The sequence below is a fragment of the Urtica dioica genome, chromosome 3 (assembly GCF_054948205.1).
Source record: "Urtica dioica subsp. dioica isolate 48M chromosome 3, U.dioica_male_clone48M_v1_H2, whole genome shotgun sequence".
Lineage (NCBI taxonomy): Eukaryota > Viridiplantae > Streptophyta > Magnoliopsida > Rosales > Urticaceae > Urtica > Urtica dioica.
In genome coordinates this window covers 41,326,907-41,341,570 of record NC_142758.1, presented here as the reverse complement: position 1 = coordinate 41,341,570, position 14,664 = coordinate 41,326,907, and the positions used below count along the sequence as shown (strand labels likewise).

The 14,664-nt window shown below is 34.4% G+C and overlaps 2 protein-coding genes and 2 non-coding genes across 4 annotated transcripts; 2 read left to right on the top strand and 2 right to left on the bottom strand.

Moving 5' to 3' along the window:
- Nucleotides 1-2,499: 2,499 nt before the first annotated feature.
- On the bottom strand, nt 2,500-2,571 carry TRNAT-CGU (transfer RNA threonine (anticodon CGU)). Its single transcript has one exon. It is a non-coding gene; the product is annotated as a tRNA-Thr (tRNA).
- A 92-nt stretch (nt 2,572-2,663) lies between these two features.
- Nucleotides 2,664-8,303, top strand: LOC149402822 (Asparagine synthase family protein). The gene is made up of 14 exons (XM_089609903.1): nt 2,664-3,034; nt 3,134-3,419; nt 3,500-3,645; nt 3,770-3,905; nt 4,123-4,401; nt 4,907-4,992; nt 5,345-5,453; nt 5,532-5,637; nt 5,958-6,051; nt 6,871-7,067; nt 7,208-7,307; nt 7,386-7,502; nt 7,649-7,705; nt 7,830-8,303. The coding sequence occupies exons 1-14, from the start codon at nt 2,942-2,944 to the stop codon at nt 7,923-7,925; spliced, it is 1,902 nt and encodes a 633-aa protein (XP_089466029.1). The 5' UTR covers nt 2,664-2,941; the 3' UTR covers nt 7,926-8,303.
- On the bottom strand, nt 2,723-2,794 carry TRNAT-CGU (transfer RNA threonine (anticodon CGU)). Its single transcript has one exon. It is a non-coding gene; the product is annotated as a tRNA-Thr (tRNA).
- Nucleotides 8,242-14,165, top strand: CDC48B (cell division cycle 48B). The gene is made up of 14 exons (XM_089608541.1): nt 8,242-8,250; nt 8,968-9,043; nt 9,433-9,602; nt 9,671-9,715; nt 9,803-9,858; nt 9,954-10,103; nt 10,236-10,334; nt 10,644-10,743; nt 10,850-11,134; nt 11,846-12,015; nt 12,428-12,556; nt 12,727-12,814; nt 12,918-12,995; nt 13,651-14,165. Exons 1-14 carry the CDS (start codon nt 8,242-8,244, stop codon nt 13,957-13,959), a joined length of 1,764 nt encoding a protein of 587 aa, XP_089464667.1. The 3' UTR covers nt 13,960-14,165.
- The last annotated feature ends 499 nt before the right edge of the window (nt 14,166-14,664 follow it).

The window sequence follows — 14,664 nt, the reverse complement described above, 5'->3', positions numbered from 1 at the left end:
TTATGTTGATTTTCCAATTAAATAATATATTTATACATTCTTATAAAATTTCTCTCCTATATCTCTTGACGCACACACCTATTTTACTTTTTGTTTCGATATTTTTAAAATACAATATACATTTTTTTAAACTAAGAACACTTTGATTAACAAGAATCTGCCAAATCGGCCATTACAATCTGATCAATACATAAAGGTATCTCAAAAAGCCAACAAGCATTATGGCTAAATTTAAAAGTTTCGCGAGCTAATTTTTAAAAGGAAGAATTACGGAAACAATAGATTTTAATTGCTACTTTACGAAAACAACAGATTTTTTTAAACCTTAAGAAAATGATTGATTTAATTTTTTTAGGACCAACATATTATTGTTCAATGCACTCAATATACAAACTAGATCTACGAGATGCATAAACAAGCCAAACTTCGCGGTGCCACGTTGGAGCTCGAACGCCCGTGAGAGGAGGCCATCTCCTCCGTCGCGGTGGCTCAAACGCTAATAGTATATACTAATCACATTATCAATATATTGTATACAATATCTCTGCAATCGTCGTAATTTCGACGGTCCTCTCCGATGCTAACAGTATACAATAATCACATTAACAGTGTATTGTATACAATATCACACAATCAGTAGTACAATAACCAGTATGCAATTAAATAAATATATATGATAGAGATTTTTATATATTCATATATACTACTGATTAAATTATATATCTATACTGTATGTTAACCGTATAGTGTATACATTAAGTTTATAGGATAATGACAACTAGCGCGACAAAAAAAGGCATGGTCGGAGCAAAACCTAAGAGCAATTAAAAAATAAACGAAGTAAGGCAAAAGAATGACCATTTACATTTAAAATCCGCTGTTTTCATAATGTCAAACGTACGTTTTTGCAAAAAAAAAAGAAAGATAAAAACACGATACTAAATGTAATTTCACTTTGGGAAAATGACACGTGTAAATACATTGTGTTTAAGCGAAATGTTGAGTTTAACTTTTGGTTTTCAAAAATACCGAGTTTGTAACTTTGTTTAATTAAAATGACGAAATTATATCATCAAATATATATATGTGCTACGAATCATCCTTTTATTTGTTTTTCATTAATGTTGACTCTGATATTTATATGTGAACTTCATTTTACCCTTTATTCATTGGCGCTTTGTAGTCCCATATATAATTTATTTAAAAATAAAATAAAAAATCCCAATCTCCAATTTTGAAATCGAACTAAATCAAAATAGACTAATAAAATTCATATCTCTAAAACTGCGACTTTAATTCTCAAATTTCACGCTCGAATAAGTAATTTTGATGATTTTTTAATGTTAATTTTTATCCTTTCATTTGTCTGTGTTCTCTACGATATTTCATATTTCAGAGATCATTGTTTTTTATTTATTTTTTTTATAACAAATTACATATAGGACTATAGGTGCGAATGAATAAGGGTAAAATGATAAATATCAGAGTCAACGATAATGAAAAGTCAATATAAATAATATTTGTGGCATAATTATCTATTTTATGATATAATTTCGTCATTTTAATTAAACAAATGGTTCAAAATCGAAATTTTTGAAAATTAAAGGTTAAACTCGACGTTTCACTTAAACATATGATATATATTTGTCATTTTCCCTTTCACTTTTTAAAACACAATAGTATGATATTTCGAGGTCCAAGTTTTGTTTCTAATTTCTTTCAAAATACTCAATAAGAGAAAAGTGTGCAAACATAAAGTCGAAAATAATTTTTTTTCTCCTACGTAATCATAATTTAATTAAAATATGAGATAGGTTGGTTTCATAGCTTATATATTATTGAGGTATGAAATATATATATATATATATATATATATATATATATATATATATATCAATTTTAAATATTGATATATGTTGATGGCCCTTATCTATCTCTCCACGCACATACAAACTTTTTTTTTGTTCCGGTATTTTCAAAATACAATATAATGTTTTAAAGCAGAATAGTATGGTGTTTCGAGGCTAAAATTTTATTTATAACTCTTTTGTATTACCCAACAAAAGGAAAGTGTGCAAACATAAAATCGAACAATAAGTTTTTCAAAGTAATTGTAGGTTATGTAAAATATGAGATAATTTTCATATCTCATATATTATTGAGATATGAAATCGACATATATCAATTTCAAAAATATTGAGATATGTTTATTTCTCAATTAAACATTCTTATAAAATTACCCTGCTCTATCTCTCGACGCACATACATATTTTACTTTTTGGTTCGATATTTATAAAATACAAATAATTTTGTCTATTAATAACATAAAGCTATACTTTATTAAACATATAATATTGAGTAAGAGAAAAAACATCAAATATGAGTAAAGTTACTTTTTAATAATTGATAAGAATATCTTGAAAATATTCAAACAAAAGATTAAAATTATATGTATAACAACAACTTCCTAGGAAAATTATAAATAAAAAAAAAAGAATAAGCTCCCGGTGAGGATCGAACTCACGACCTTTCGCTTACGAAGCGAACGCACTACCACTATGCTACGGAAGCACTTGACGTCTGCAAAATTTCATAATAAATTATTTATTTGTATTGATTGAACCACTTTTTTCTCATGCGTGAAATCGGTGTCATCATCAATGGAGTTCGTTTCTCATCTGCTATGCTACGAAAGATGACAAAAGATTGAAAAATAAAAATTAGCTCCCGGTGAGGATCGAACTCACGACCTTTCGCTTACGAAGCGAACGCACTACCACTATGCTACGGAAGCGCTTGATGTCTGCAAATTTTCAAGATAAATATCGATACAGCATTTCTTTGTTCTTTGCATGAGCGATTTTTTTTTCTTTTTTGTTTTTTCTCCTGATTTTTGAATATTGAATCGCAGAAACGAAACGCTCTTTTCAGTTGAACCACAATGTGTGGAATAGCTATCATCGTCAATGGAGTTCGCATCCAACGATCGTCTTTCATCTGCCATTCCCAGTCTCAGCCTGGCTATTCTGTCCAAGTTCAGTTTCTCTCTATCTCATTCAATTTGATTTCATATTTTTTTTTCCCTTGTATATTCGTTTCTTATACAAGAATTTATGCGAACACATATTGGCAGAGTTTAGGGTTCAGTGTCGACGATCTCGAGTCCGCTTTGCGTAGAAGAGGTCCTGATAGCTTAGGCACCAAAAAACTCTTCCTTAACGAAGTCTCGTCTTTCATCGAAGGTCTCAAGTCCGTGCATAGCGAAAATCATTGCTTAACTTCGGAAAATGGTCGAGCACATTGCGTGCGGAGTTTCCCCGCGGAGCTTCACTTCATCGGCGCGGTTTTGCAGCTCAGAGGAACAAGCACTATCGTTCAGCCATTGGTTGATAAGTCCAAGAACATCATGGTTTTCAACGGTAATTGCTGATTTTCTTTTTCTATAATATTTTTTTAGCTTTGCCTAATATTTAGCTGGGGTATTTGTACGGACACAAAGGCGAAATTTATGGAGGAATTAGCATTGGCAAGGATGAGAATGACACTGAGACTCTAATGAGAGAGTTAGAGAAATGCTCTGTAGAAGATTCCGTTGTCAAAATTCTTTCTAGGGTTAGAGGACCTTGGGCTGTAATCTATTGGCAGGTAACTCTATAAGTGGTAAGTTTCTTCTTTTTTTTTTGTTTTTAAAATTATCAGATGAAACATTTTTCTTGTTATTATCATTATAATTTTATAAAATTCAATTGACCCTGGTTTTGAGTTATAGGATAGTTCGAGAACTCTGTGGTTCGGTCGAGATGCGTTTGGCCGGCGAAGTCTCCTCATTCACTGGCCAACAGCCGAGGACCCTCGGTTTCTTCTTTCCTCTGTGTCGCCCGCTTCTCGTTTCGAGCAGAGCTTCGGTACTTTTAGTCTTACTTAGAAAGTTCGTTCATTGTTTAGTAATTCACTTTTTTTGCTTTAACTTTTGTGCTTTCTGAAGTTTTATTTGTCTACCTTGAGTTTGTTATATGCACACTAGTTGCATTGTATTGATTTGTATCTTTAAAAACCGTGTGTTGGTTAATTTTGCTTGAAAATGTATTTCCTTCGTACTAAAATTAATATCAATTACGGCAGATTCTGAAGCTGAAAATGGAAATACATGCCCGGGATTCTGGGAAGAACTTCCGTGTGGTATATACAGCATAACCATAGAGGCTCTGGACAATGACGGGTTTCTGGCTTCTGAAGTTAGAAAACATGAATGGACTGATTCATTGGTAGATGAACTCATAAAATGGGAGAGAACTTCTGTTGAACCGAACCCTGAAGAGCTACAAATTTCCCGCTGTAAGAGTGTTTCGGTGCAACACCGCTTCCAATCAGCTTACCCAGATGTTGCGGTGTCTGAATCAGGTCAGTGGTGTCATTACGCCATATTGCGGCTGAAAAATGGCATCTTATAATACATCTACATTTATGAAGGTTAAGAGTATAATTTTATTTTATTTTACTTTTTTTTTTTTTTAATATGTAAATCTGGCTTTTGCCATTATTAATAGAAAAGTTACTGTTTTAAAAAAAAAGAGTATAAACTTTTCATTAGAGAAGGGCATTCCGATCTTCATTTTTGTATTTTTTTTCTACCAAAGAAAAAAACTAAAAAAAAATTAAAAGATGGAAAGAAAACTATTGAAAAGCTAAAATGAAGTACAAACTCAATCGTACTTGACCAATCTCGGTAGAGATCGGACAAGGAAGTGCTCAAACTTCGAAACTAAAAATGAAAACCTCAGACATATACCACGATAAATTCTCTCCCAAAGCTCTACATAGAGATAACCTTGGTCGTCTGATCTTCATTGTAACTTCTCTTCATTTACTAGTTTTGTAATATTATTTTTTTGTTTTTATTGTGCAGGGTCATTGTTGGGTCCAGCAGAAATCGTGCTAAATTCTTTAAGGGAATCTGTTAGGCGACGCTCTTCTCTGTACACAATCTTTCAGGTTTGGAATATGTTAGGATCTAATGAATATAGGAGGTTTTAAGTAGATGATTAGGGGTTGAATATAGAATAGTTAGACGTTGTTAGTCCTAAGTCTATATCAAAAGCTTTATTATATCATCCAACTACCAATGGACGATCAGAAATTTTTTAAGAGAAAAAAAGAGAAAATGAATTGACAATGGTTGTGACTAAATTGATTTCATCTGTTTGACGCTCTCTCAACTGCTACAATCTTGTACATTTACCATCAGAGGCATTTTAAATGCGACTAAAACAAGCTATGTTTTCCCTTTATGTGAAGCTGGGAAGCTATTGAATTTGTGTCTGACATAAGAATAAATTGAACATAGGGAGATACAGATGCAATGAAGGAGCTAAATCCTGTGGCTATTCTTTTTTCTGGTGGATTGGATTCCATGATACTTGCAGCGTTGTTGAATGAGTGTTTAGATAGCAGATGTAAGTATTTCTATAACGGCTTATGATGTTTTCCGTATATCTTCTGTCCTGACTTTATATGAATTGATTTTTTGACAGATGGGATCGATTTGCTTAATGTGAGCTTTGATGGAGAATTGGCTCCTGATAGAGTCTCTGCTAAGGCAGGGATAAAAGAACTAACTGGAATCGCACCTTCTAGAAAGTACATGATGAACTTCTTTAGTTTCACTCAGTTTGTTATATCCTCTTAAAATTTAATGCACGGTCTTAAAACGGCTACGAAAATTTTTGTTTGTCTTGTTTTCATAAATACGAGTGTGCTCATGTGAGGAGTTTCTGTTGGACCTGGTTATCTGTATATGGGTATGCTCAAGTCTTACATAACATGTTAACATACTTTTCTTCTCTAACAATAATGAGTTATTTGTGTTCAATCTCTTGGGTTTGTGCCAAGTGACAATAACTGCATCCACTTAACCACCATAATTCGGTTCCTTACGAACTTGAGAACTGAAATTTCAGGTGGAAGCTTGTCGAGATTGATTCTAGTTTGTCAACTTTGACCTTTGAAGCAAAGCATGTTACGTCTCTCATAAGTCCTGCAAACACTTACATGGTAAGCATTCTCACTCTGTAAGCACACATCATTATTAAGTAGATTTCGTATCCATTTCTGCTCAAATCTTCTCGTGACAATGGAAATGCTTCGTTAATACTCTGCATTTTAAAGTCGACCGCAATCCTCCCCCAGTTTTAAGTGTATTGTTAAACTAACATTATGGTTTATTAATTGTTAAAACGTTTTCTCTTAATCGACATTTTGGTTGATCTATCTTATTATTTTACCAAATGGAAGTTCTGATCGTTGATAAAATTAAGAACGTATTATATTATATATATAAAGTAGAAGAATGATCTCTACTCATGAAAAGTGTTTTTTTTTTTAAAAGAAAAAATTAGAGATTGGACCCTAAACACAAGTAGTGTTCATTCGTACCGATTTTTTTTATTTATTCATCAGAAAGATAAAAATGTCTTCAAAAACCTTTAAATACATTTCTTTCAAACTTAAATATTTATGGACATGTCTCTATACGTTTCTTCCTCCAGACTAGAATATATTAATTATTCCGCAACAATGCATGTGTCATATTGCTTGTGTATATATATAATTAACATGCGAAATGTCGATTAAAGGTTTTATTTTTTAACAAATAAAACATAAGGTTAATTTTACAACAAAGAGAAAATAGAAGGGAGGATTGTGATCGACTTTAAAAGGCAAATTATGATTGAGCATTTCAATAAAACATAGAGGATATGAATAATATTTTCCCTCTCAAGTGAGAGTTCACAGTTAAATTACATAATCGTAACTTTTACAGCAAGTTTCTTGGTCAATGGAATCACATTTATTCACAAACTGGTGCTTCAGGACATCAACATAGGAATTGCCTTATGGCTAGCCTCTGGCGGTGATGGATGGGTTAGTGAGGAACGCGAAGATTCTAGTGCTGGAAATCATGTACGAGTTCGTTACAAGTCAGAGTCTCGGATTCTCCTTGTCGGGTCAGGCGCTGATGAGCAATGCGCTGGCTACGGAAGGCACAGAACAAAATTTAGAAACGCAAGGTAAAGATCTGCAACGGAGCGGGTTCGCTCTTTCATTATTGTCTCTGAGAGATATGGTGTACCAGTAAGGGTTACTTTATATATGGTTTCTTCGAATGACACTTTTGGGCACTTGTTCTTGGTGTTGTGATATTGATCAGTTGGCTTGGTCTACACGAGGAAATGAAGTTGGACATTCAGAGAATTTGGAAGAGGAACCTCGGGAGAGACGATAGATGCATTGCTGACAATGGAAAGGAGGTAAATAAGAAAAAAAAAGAAAAGAAAATAATTACTTGGTATATATTGTCTCTCATGCATTGACCTTGTTATAATCAGGCGAGATTTCCTTTCTTGGATGAAGATGTTATAAAAGTTCTGCTTGATTTCCCTCTATGGGAAGTTGCAGATCTCGGTCAACCTAGTGGAGTGGGCGATAAGAAGATTTTGAGAGAGGTATGTCAGATTTCTGTATAAAGGCTTGGCATCGCTGACGTGAATCGTCTTAATATGATATTAACTCCAGATATTTATATATAATTTCTCATTATATATTCAATTAATTAAAAATAAAACATATTTCTTTATCGTGTTTTCAAAAGGTTGCGCAACTGCTTGGTATATGCGAAGCCGCGTCTTTGCCTAAACGGGCTATACAGGTTAGTATTTATTTCTAAAGATCACGAATTCTTTAGCAACAGTGAAAGCAATCCTTGTTTTGAAGACTTTTTTGTTTGTTTGTTACATTGAACTGATTCAATCGAATTTCCTTGGCTGTTTTAGTTTGGCTCGAGGATCGCGAGAGAATCGAACCGAAAGAATTTCGGAAGTAACCGAGCCGCCAATCAAGCGTCCGCGGGAAGTGTCGTGTTCAGATGATGGCAGGCTTATGCTAAACCATCACATCCTTCGCAGTGTCGGTTTTTGCCGAATGATCAAACTCTTTTCTTTTTCCTAGGCTGGTTTACCCATTGAAGTTTTGCAGCTGAGTTTATTCAGCTGAGCTTGCTTGTATGAACTTCGGGGAACTGGAAATTTGAGCATTTTTACTAGGTCATTTGTTTCGTATTCAATTCGTGTTTCATTTTCTTCATAAAATGAAATGAAATGCTATGGTTTGGTTCGTAGGCTTCATTTTATGGTTCATGCTTCACAATCATGGATCAAAAACAAGACACTGACACGTAATGGGGGAATGAAAAGGGTAATCCAGAAAAGAAAAGAAAAAAGTAGTACAAGAAAATCCCCTAAAGAAATTCAATATATGTTGGATTAGTCATTTTAATGGCATAACAAATTTAGAAATGCAACCGGTCAATTTCTTATTTTTTTTTTAAATTTTAGTTAAAATTTTATTTTATTAAAAAAATAGTTCACCAGTTCGAAATAAGTTAAATTAATTAAAATCGTTAATTTAATTTACTTCGATCAGACTGAAGTAAATTAAATAAATTAAAACGGTTAATTTAATTTACTTCGACCCGATGATCTATTCTCTTAATAAAATAAAATTTTGATTATTTTTTAAAAAGAGAAGGAACTATTGAAATAGTGATTTAATTATCCCAAAATTTTAAAAGCAATCCCATAAATATTTAAAAGCAATCACATAAATATAACAAACAAGCCAAACATTTAGCTTTCAAATACTTGACTCTGAAAAAGAATCGCGACAAACTTGTTTAATCTAAAAATATAATGAAATTAACAATATATTTGAGTTTGTAAGCATGTTTATGTATTGAATTTCATTAAAATACTATCAAATCAATAAAATAGGGAGTAAAAAAAAAGTACTCTAAAATCAGTATTAGGGACTGAAACGCTTGAGACTTGAGAGACCATTGCGCCAAAAACCTAAAATAAACATATGATGTAAATAACTTCAAATTTCTCCTTTGAAATTAAAAAAACAGTATAGGCGCCGAGTAAACACGCAGCTTCGCTCCGCCGCCGCGTGGTTTTCTCCGCCGTCCAAAGTCGTCGGCTTTTTCAAGGTAGGTTCTCTCGTTATTTGGTGGAGAAAGTGAGTTTAGGTTCTTTTTTCTTTGTACATATGTTTTCTCATTAAAGATCACGAGAAGAGAGCTCCAACTTTTTAGTGTTGCATCGATTCCTGAGCTTCCATGGCTCAAGGAGTGCTTAGCGATGCCACGAATTCCACGTTCACAAAAATCTGAAGAAAAGGAAAGGAAAAAAAAAAGAAAAAGAAAAGGAAATATAAACGTACTTTAATTCTCTTTTTTTTTTTTTTTTTTTTTAGTTGTTGTTGATTTATAGTTTGGAATAATGTTTGTGCTTATCGTGATTCTCACTTAAACATTAGTGAGAGTGTGTATTGAATAATAGGATTCCCAAGGAATCTAATTAAACGCACTCATGGAAGGTGGTCCGGAATCAAGTAATAGCAGTATCATCATATCCAACAATTCTGTGACCAATCAATGGAGAGCCGAAGAGGCCATAGCCGGGAACGCCCGAGCTCTTCAGACTCTCCGGGAGCTCATCACTTACCCTATTCTATATTCCCGTGAAAGTCGTTGCCTAGGCCTCAAGGTACACTTGGTTTCCAAATTTCACTCTCAGTTCTCTATTTTCAGTTTTGATTCGATTTTTTTTTTCAGTGGTCTCGTGGTTTGATTCTCTACGGCCCCCCCGGGACTGGAAAGGTAATTTAACTCTGCTCATTCGGAGTCTGCTTTTTTGTTTTTATCTTTAGTTAATTATTGAAATTTTCCGTTTTTATTTGATGTTAGACAAGCTTGGTCCGTGCGGTGGTTAAGGAATGTAACGCTCATTTGACTCTCGTTAGGTATTCCTTTATTTTTCAGTTGTGGCCATTGGGTTGATGGTTTGTAGTTTATAGTTTGGTTATTGTTGTTTTTTGTATTTCAATTTTATTTTCAGTCCTCACTTAGTCAGCAAAGCTTACGTAGGAGAAAGTGAGAAGTTTCTGAGGGAGGCTTTTGCAGAAGCCGTGTCCCAGGCCAGAAAAGGAAGGCCTTCGATCGTGTTCATCGACGAGATAGACGTTCTGTGCCCTCGTCGTGATTCGAAGTATGTGACGCTGCAACGATGTTGCTATTTTCACAATTGTTGTTGCTGCTTTTGTTTTGTATGATCTAATTCGGCTTTGTGGATATAGTGTCTTAAAGTTACAATGATGCGGTTTTTCAAACCCACTTGCAGACAAGACAATAGCGTTCGCGTAACTTCTCAGTTGCTTAAGCTGATGGATGAAAATAAGTCCCCGGCGCCACATGTTTTTGTTGTTGCTTCTACAAATAGGTAATAAAAAAAAATCTTGGTTTCGCCTTTTACATTTCTACTCATGGAAAAAATTACAAAAAAGGTCTTAAGTGGGCATCACAAATGGATTTAAGAGTTCATTGTATTAAAAAAAATGGAACTTAGAAAGTTTTTACGTTTTTACCTGTTAGTTGGATATCTTAGGCTATGCTGTACTTCAATTGTTTTAGCAGATAGCTTTGGCAATGAATTGAAAAGCACATCCTATTCATTTCTACACAAGGAACAGTATTCGGTGATTGTATTTTTTTGTGTGAAGTACTAATTATACTTTATTCACATACAAAGAGTGGATATCATCGAGCCTGCTTTAAGAAGGCATGGTCGCTTTAGTAAGGAAATAGAAGTCACCACGCCTGACGAAGAAGAGCGAATTCAAATTCTCAAGGTGAGACTTGTTTTCTTTTATCAACTTCCAAATATCACCTACGTCTAAGCTTATTTAATGATTTTATATTGAATCGAGTCTAAATAATCGTATCAATTTTCTTTAGCTCTACACGAAAAAGATGCCTATGGATTGTGGCGTTGATTTGCAAACAATAGCAAGATCTTGTAATGGGTATTCCGGGGCTGACTTGGAAGCCTTGTGCGTTGAGGCTTTGAAGTCTGCGTACAAAATGTCTTCTAAAGAAAATAAGAACCACAATGACCTAACCATAAAAACGGAAGATTGGAAGCAAGCCATGTCCGTGGTTGGTTCAAGTATAACAAGAGGAGTGACTGTCGAAATCCCAAATGTGACGTGGGAGGATATCGGAGGACTAAGAGATTTGAAGGTGTGTTTTTTGTAATGTATGTATGATAACCATAGTTTTAAAAGGCGTTTTCAAGGCGCGCCTTGAGGCGAGGCGGTCGGAAAAAGCCTCAAGGCTTAAGCCTGGGAAAAAAAGGTCAACTTGTGCCTTTTGGTTTTTAGGCATGCGCCTTGTGCGTACGCTTTGAAAATTTTCGCCCAGAAACGCATGAAATAGGGCAGTTTTTTTTTTTGGCCCAATTTAAAAGTTTGGGCTTTTTCTGGGCCTTTTTTTTTGGGTGTTTTTTTTTTTTTTGGGTGTTTTTTTTTTTTTTTTTAAGTAAAAGATTAATAAAACGTAAATTAGAGTTTTTTTTTAACACAACCTGAATCGTAAGTCTAAAACTAGTATTTCAGGGTTTTCGTTATCTGATATAGATTAGTCTAAAACTGGTCTAAAACGTAGATCAGGGTTTTTTTTGGGTTTTCATTGTTAAATAGTATATGAAGGTTAAAACTAAGCATTATCAGTCTAAATTTATTTCGGGATGATAACAGATTCATACAAAAAAATTAATTTATGCCTATCTTTTGAGGCTTACGCCTCAATACGCCATGAGGCTTACGCCTTGCCTCAAAAACAGAAATCGCCTCGATTACCATTTACGCCTTTTAAAACCATGATGATAACATATTATTTACATGTCAACCAAAAAAAAAAACTATTATGTTTACGGTTCTGTTCTGTTGACAGAAAAAACTACAACAAGTTGTGGAATGGCCGATTAAACGTGCTGATTCTTTCAAGAGGCTGGGAATATCTCCCGCGCGTGGAATTCTCTTGCATGGTCCGCCAGGATGCTCAAAAACCACTCTTGCCAAAGCCGCTGCCAATGCTTCCCAGGCCTCTTTCTTTTCCTTATGGTTTGTGTGACCTTCGAAATATAGTTATTTGTGTATCTACATTGTCTCAGGCTAGAAATGGGATTTCGGTTTACCTCGATTAACATCGACCTTCTAATTTTTATAAAGGTCAAACCTTGACGAAATCCCTTTCTCGAATCGTTTAACCTTATTTTTTATAATTTCAATGATGAAAATTCCCTAAAAAGCCATTTTTTGTTTTGTTTAAATACCGGATAAGCCTTTTTTTAACCGTTAAAAATTAACCCTCCTTTAGAAAAGGATTAACCTTGAAGTGCTCATCTCTATCTCAGGCGAGCATTAGGATTGATTTTGGCCACAAGAGACAGAACATATCACTTTAGACTTGATAGCTATCAACTTTTATGTTTCTTTAAAATAACTTATTAACTATATACATATATGGATTTAGTGGTGCAGAATTATTCTCGAAGTATGTTGGGGAAGGCGAAGCTAAGCTTCGCAATACCTTTCGGAGGGCTCGCCTCGCGGCTCCGAGCATTATATTCTTTGACGAGGCTGATGTTATCGCTGCAAAACGGTTAGTATTGTCATATACCATCGAATTGCTATTTCCTTTTAATGAATCAATGTTTGTAGTAGAAAACGAGGAAATATATCTCGAAATTCGATGCCCCATATAAGAATTGGTAAAGTAAAAAATGTACACAATTGTAATTTCGTTCTAAAATTTGCCATCAATGGTACTAGAGGTGGGAGTTCTAGCAACGCTTCTACTGTTGGGGAGAGGCTTCTATCTACTTTGCTGACTGAAATGGATGGTTTGGAACAGACCAAGGTAAAAAGCATTCATTATACGTGAAAATCAGTTACACAAATTCACATATATACATACAAAGATGATGGCATATAAATGCACAAACTCATCTTCTGTCTTTCAGGGAATCATCGTATTAGCTGCTACAAATCGTCCTCATGCAATCGATGCGGCGCTAATGCGACCGGGGCGGTTTGACAAGGTAAGAGCTTTGTTCTATCTCAGAAGACCACTCTGATTATTATTATTACTATTTTTTTTTAAGAGTAGGTGCTTAATTATAACAAAATGGCCATTTGCTCTACTAAAAACCAGAAACAGAAGTAACTAATTATTTCAAGTGTTTTGGCTTTCTTACTCCTAAATCAATTTTTTATTGATGGGGATTTTTCCATGTGTCCCATGGTTCCATAAGAAAATGCCCGTTCTGGTTAAAAGTAATCAAATGAACTAATTTATTCAGAATAAATGGCTGGGTAAGTCCGCTGATAACATTTGTTTCTTTTAGTGCCATGTTTCTTACATTGTAGTTTTTAAAACGTATATATATAAATTGATTAAATCCAAACTTTAAAAAACCGAGTATCTTCTAGAATAAATAAATAAATAACAACTAGGTGTTCATTTTTTTATTATAAAAAATGACGGTTTTTAATTTGAAGTAATCAATAAGTAAATATACTAATTTATCCAGAATAAATGGCTTGGTAAGTCAACAAATTACTATTGTTTCTTGTTACCTTGAGGTTTTTTTTTTTTTTAATTTTTAATTTTTAATTTTTAATTTTTTAATTTTATATGTATATTGAAACCTATAGATATATGTTGATACTAACTGTGATGGGAAAATTCCATAGATTCTGTATGTCCCGCCGCCAGATTTCGAATCCCGGCTTGAGATCCTGCGCGTGCACACACGTGGTAGGACTCTTGCGGACGATGTTGATCTTAGTTGGATCGCAGAGAAGACGGAGCTGTACACCGGAGCCGAGCTCGAGAACCTTTGCGAGGAAGCCGGCTTTGTGGCTCTAAGGGAAGATAAATCCGCAAGCCTGTTGTGTCACCGTCATTACCAAACTGTCTTGAAATCAATGAGGAAGCCCATGCTCACCCAAGCTGACATCGAGCCGCATTTGTCCTTCGCCAATGGCCCGGCTCGAATATGAAATCGAATGTAATCAAGAGCAAGTATTTTTCTAAGCACAAGATTATAATATTTTTAAAAATATATATATCTTTATTATTATTATTATTATTATTTTTGTGCTATTGCTTGGCTCTATTATTTTCTGATCAGGGTGATTGGGAGTGGTTTGGTAGTTTTAACATATTTGGTTCATATATTCTATTATTCTTTTTAGTATTGATGCTAATTTTGAACACGTCTAATTTTACGTAGTTAATTTAATCGAGGTGCCTCCGGTCAGGTTATTAATCTTAGTAAATCAGCGATTTCGTACAGCCTTTGTGTGCTCGTTGACGTGAAGTTGGGTCTCTCCAAACCCATGAGAAATATTATCTTAGTTTGCTGACCTTAGTAGGAAGGAATTGGAGGAAGGCTTTCAATGAGATTAAAGACAAAGCTTCAAAATTGGAGATCGTCATTATTCTCGGTGGGGGACGGGAAAATTTAGTCAAGGTGGTCGCTCAAGCCATCCCCGACCTACATGATGAGTATTTTCCGGATCCCGTTTTCTCTCTGTGATGAGACTAGGAAACTAATTAGCCGTTTTTGGTAGATAGGAGATGAAGATAAGATGCGGATTCATTGGCTCAATTGGAATTTTTTGTGTGAATCGAAGGATCAAGGCGGCTTGGGTTATCGGGACTTTTGGATATTTAATAAAGCGTTGCTCGCTAAACAATGTTGG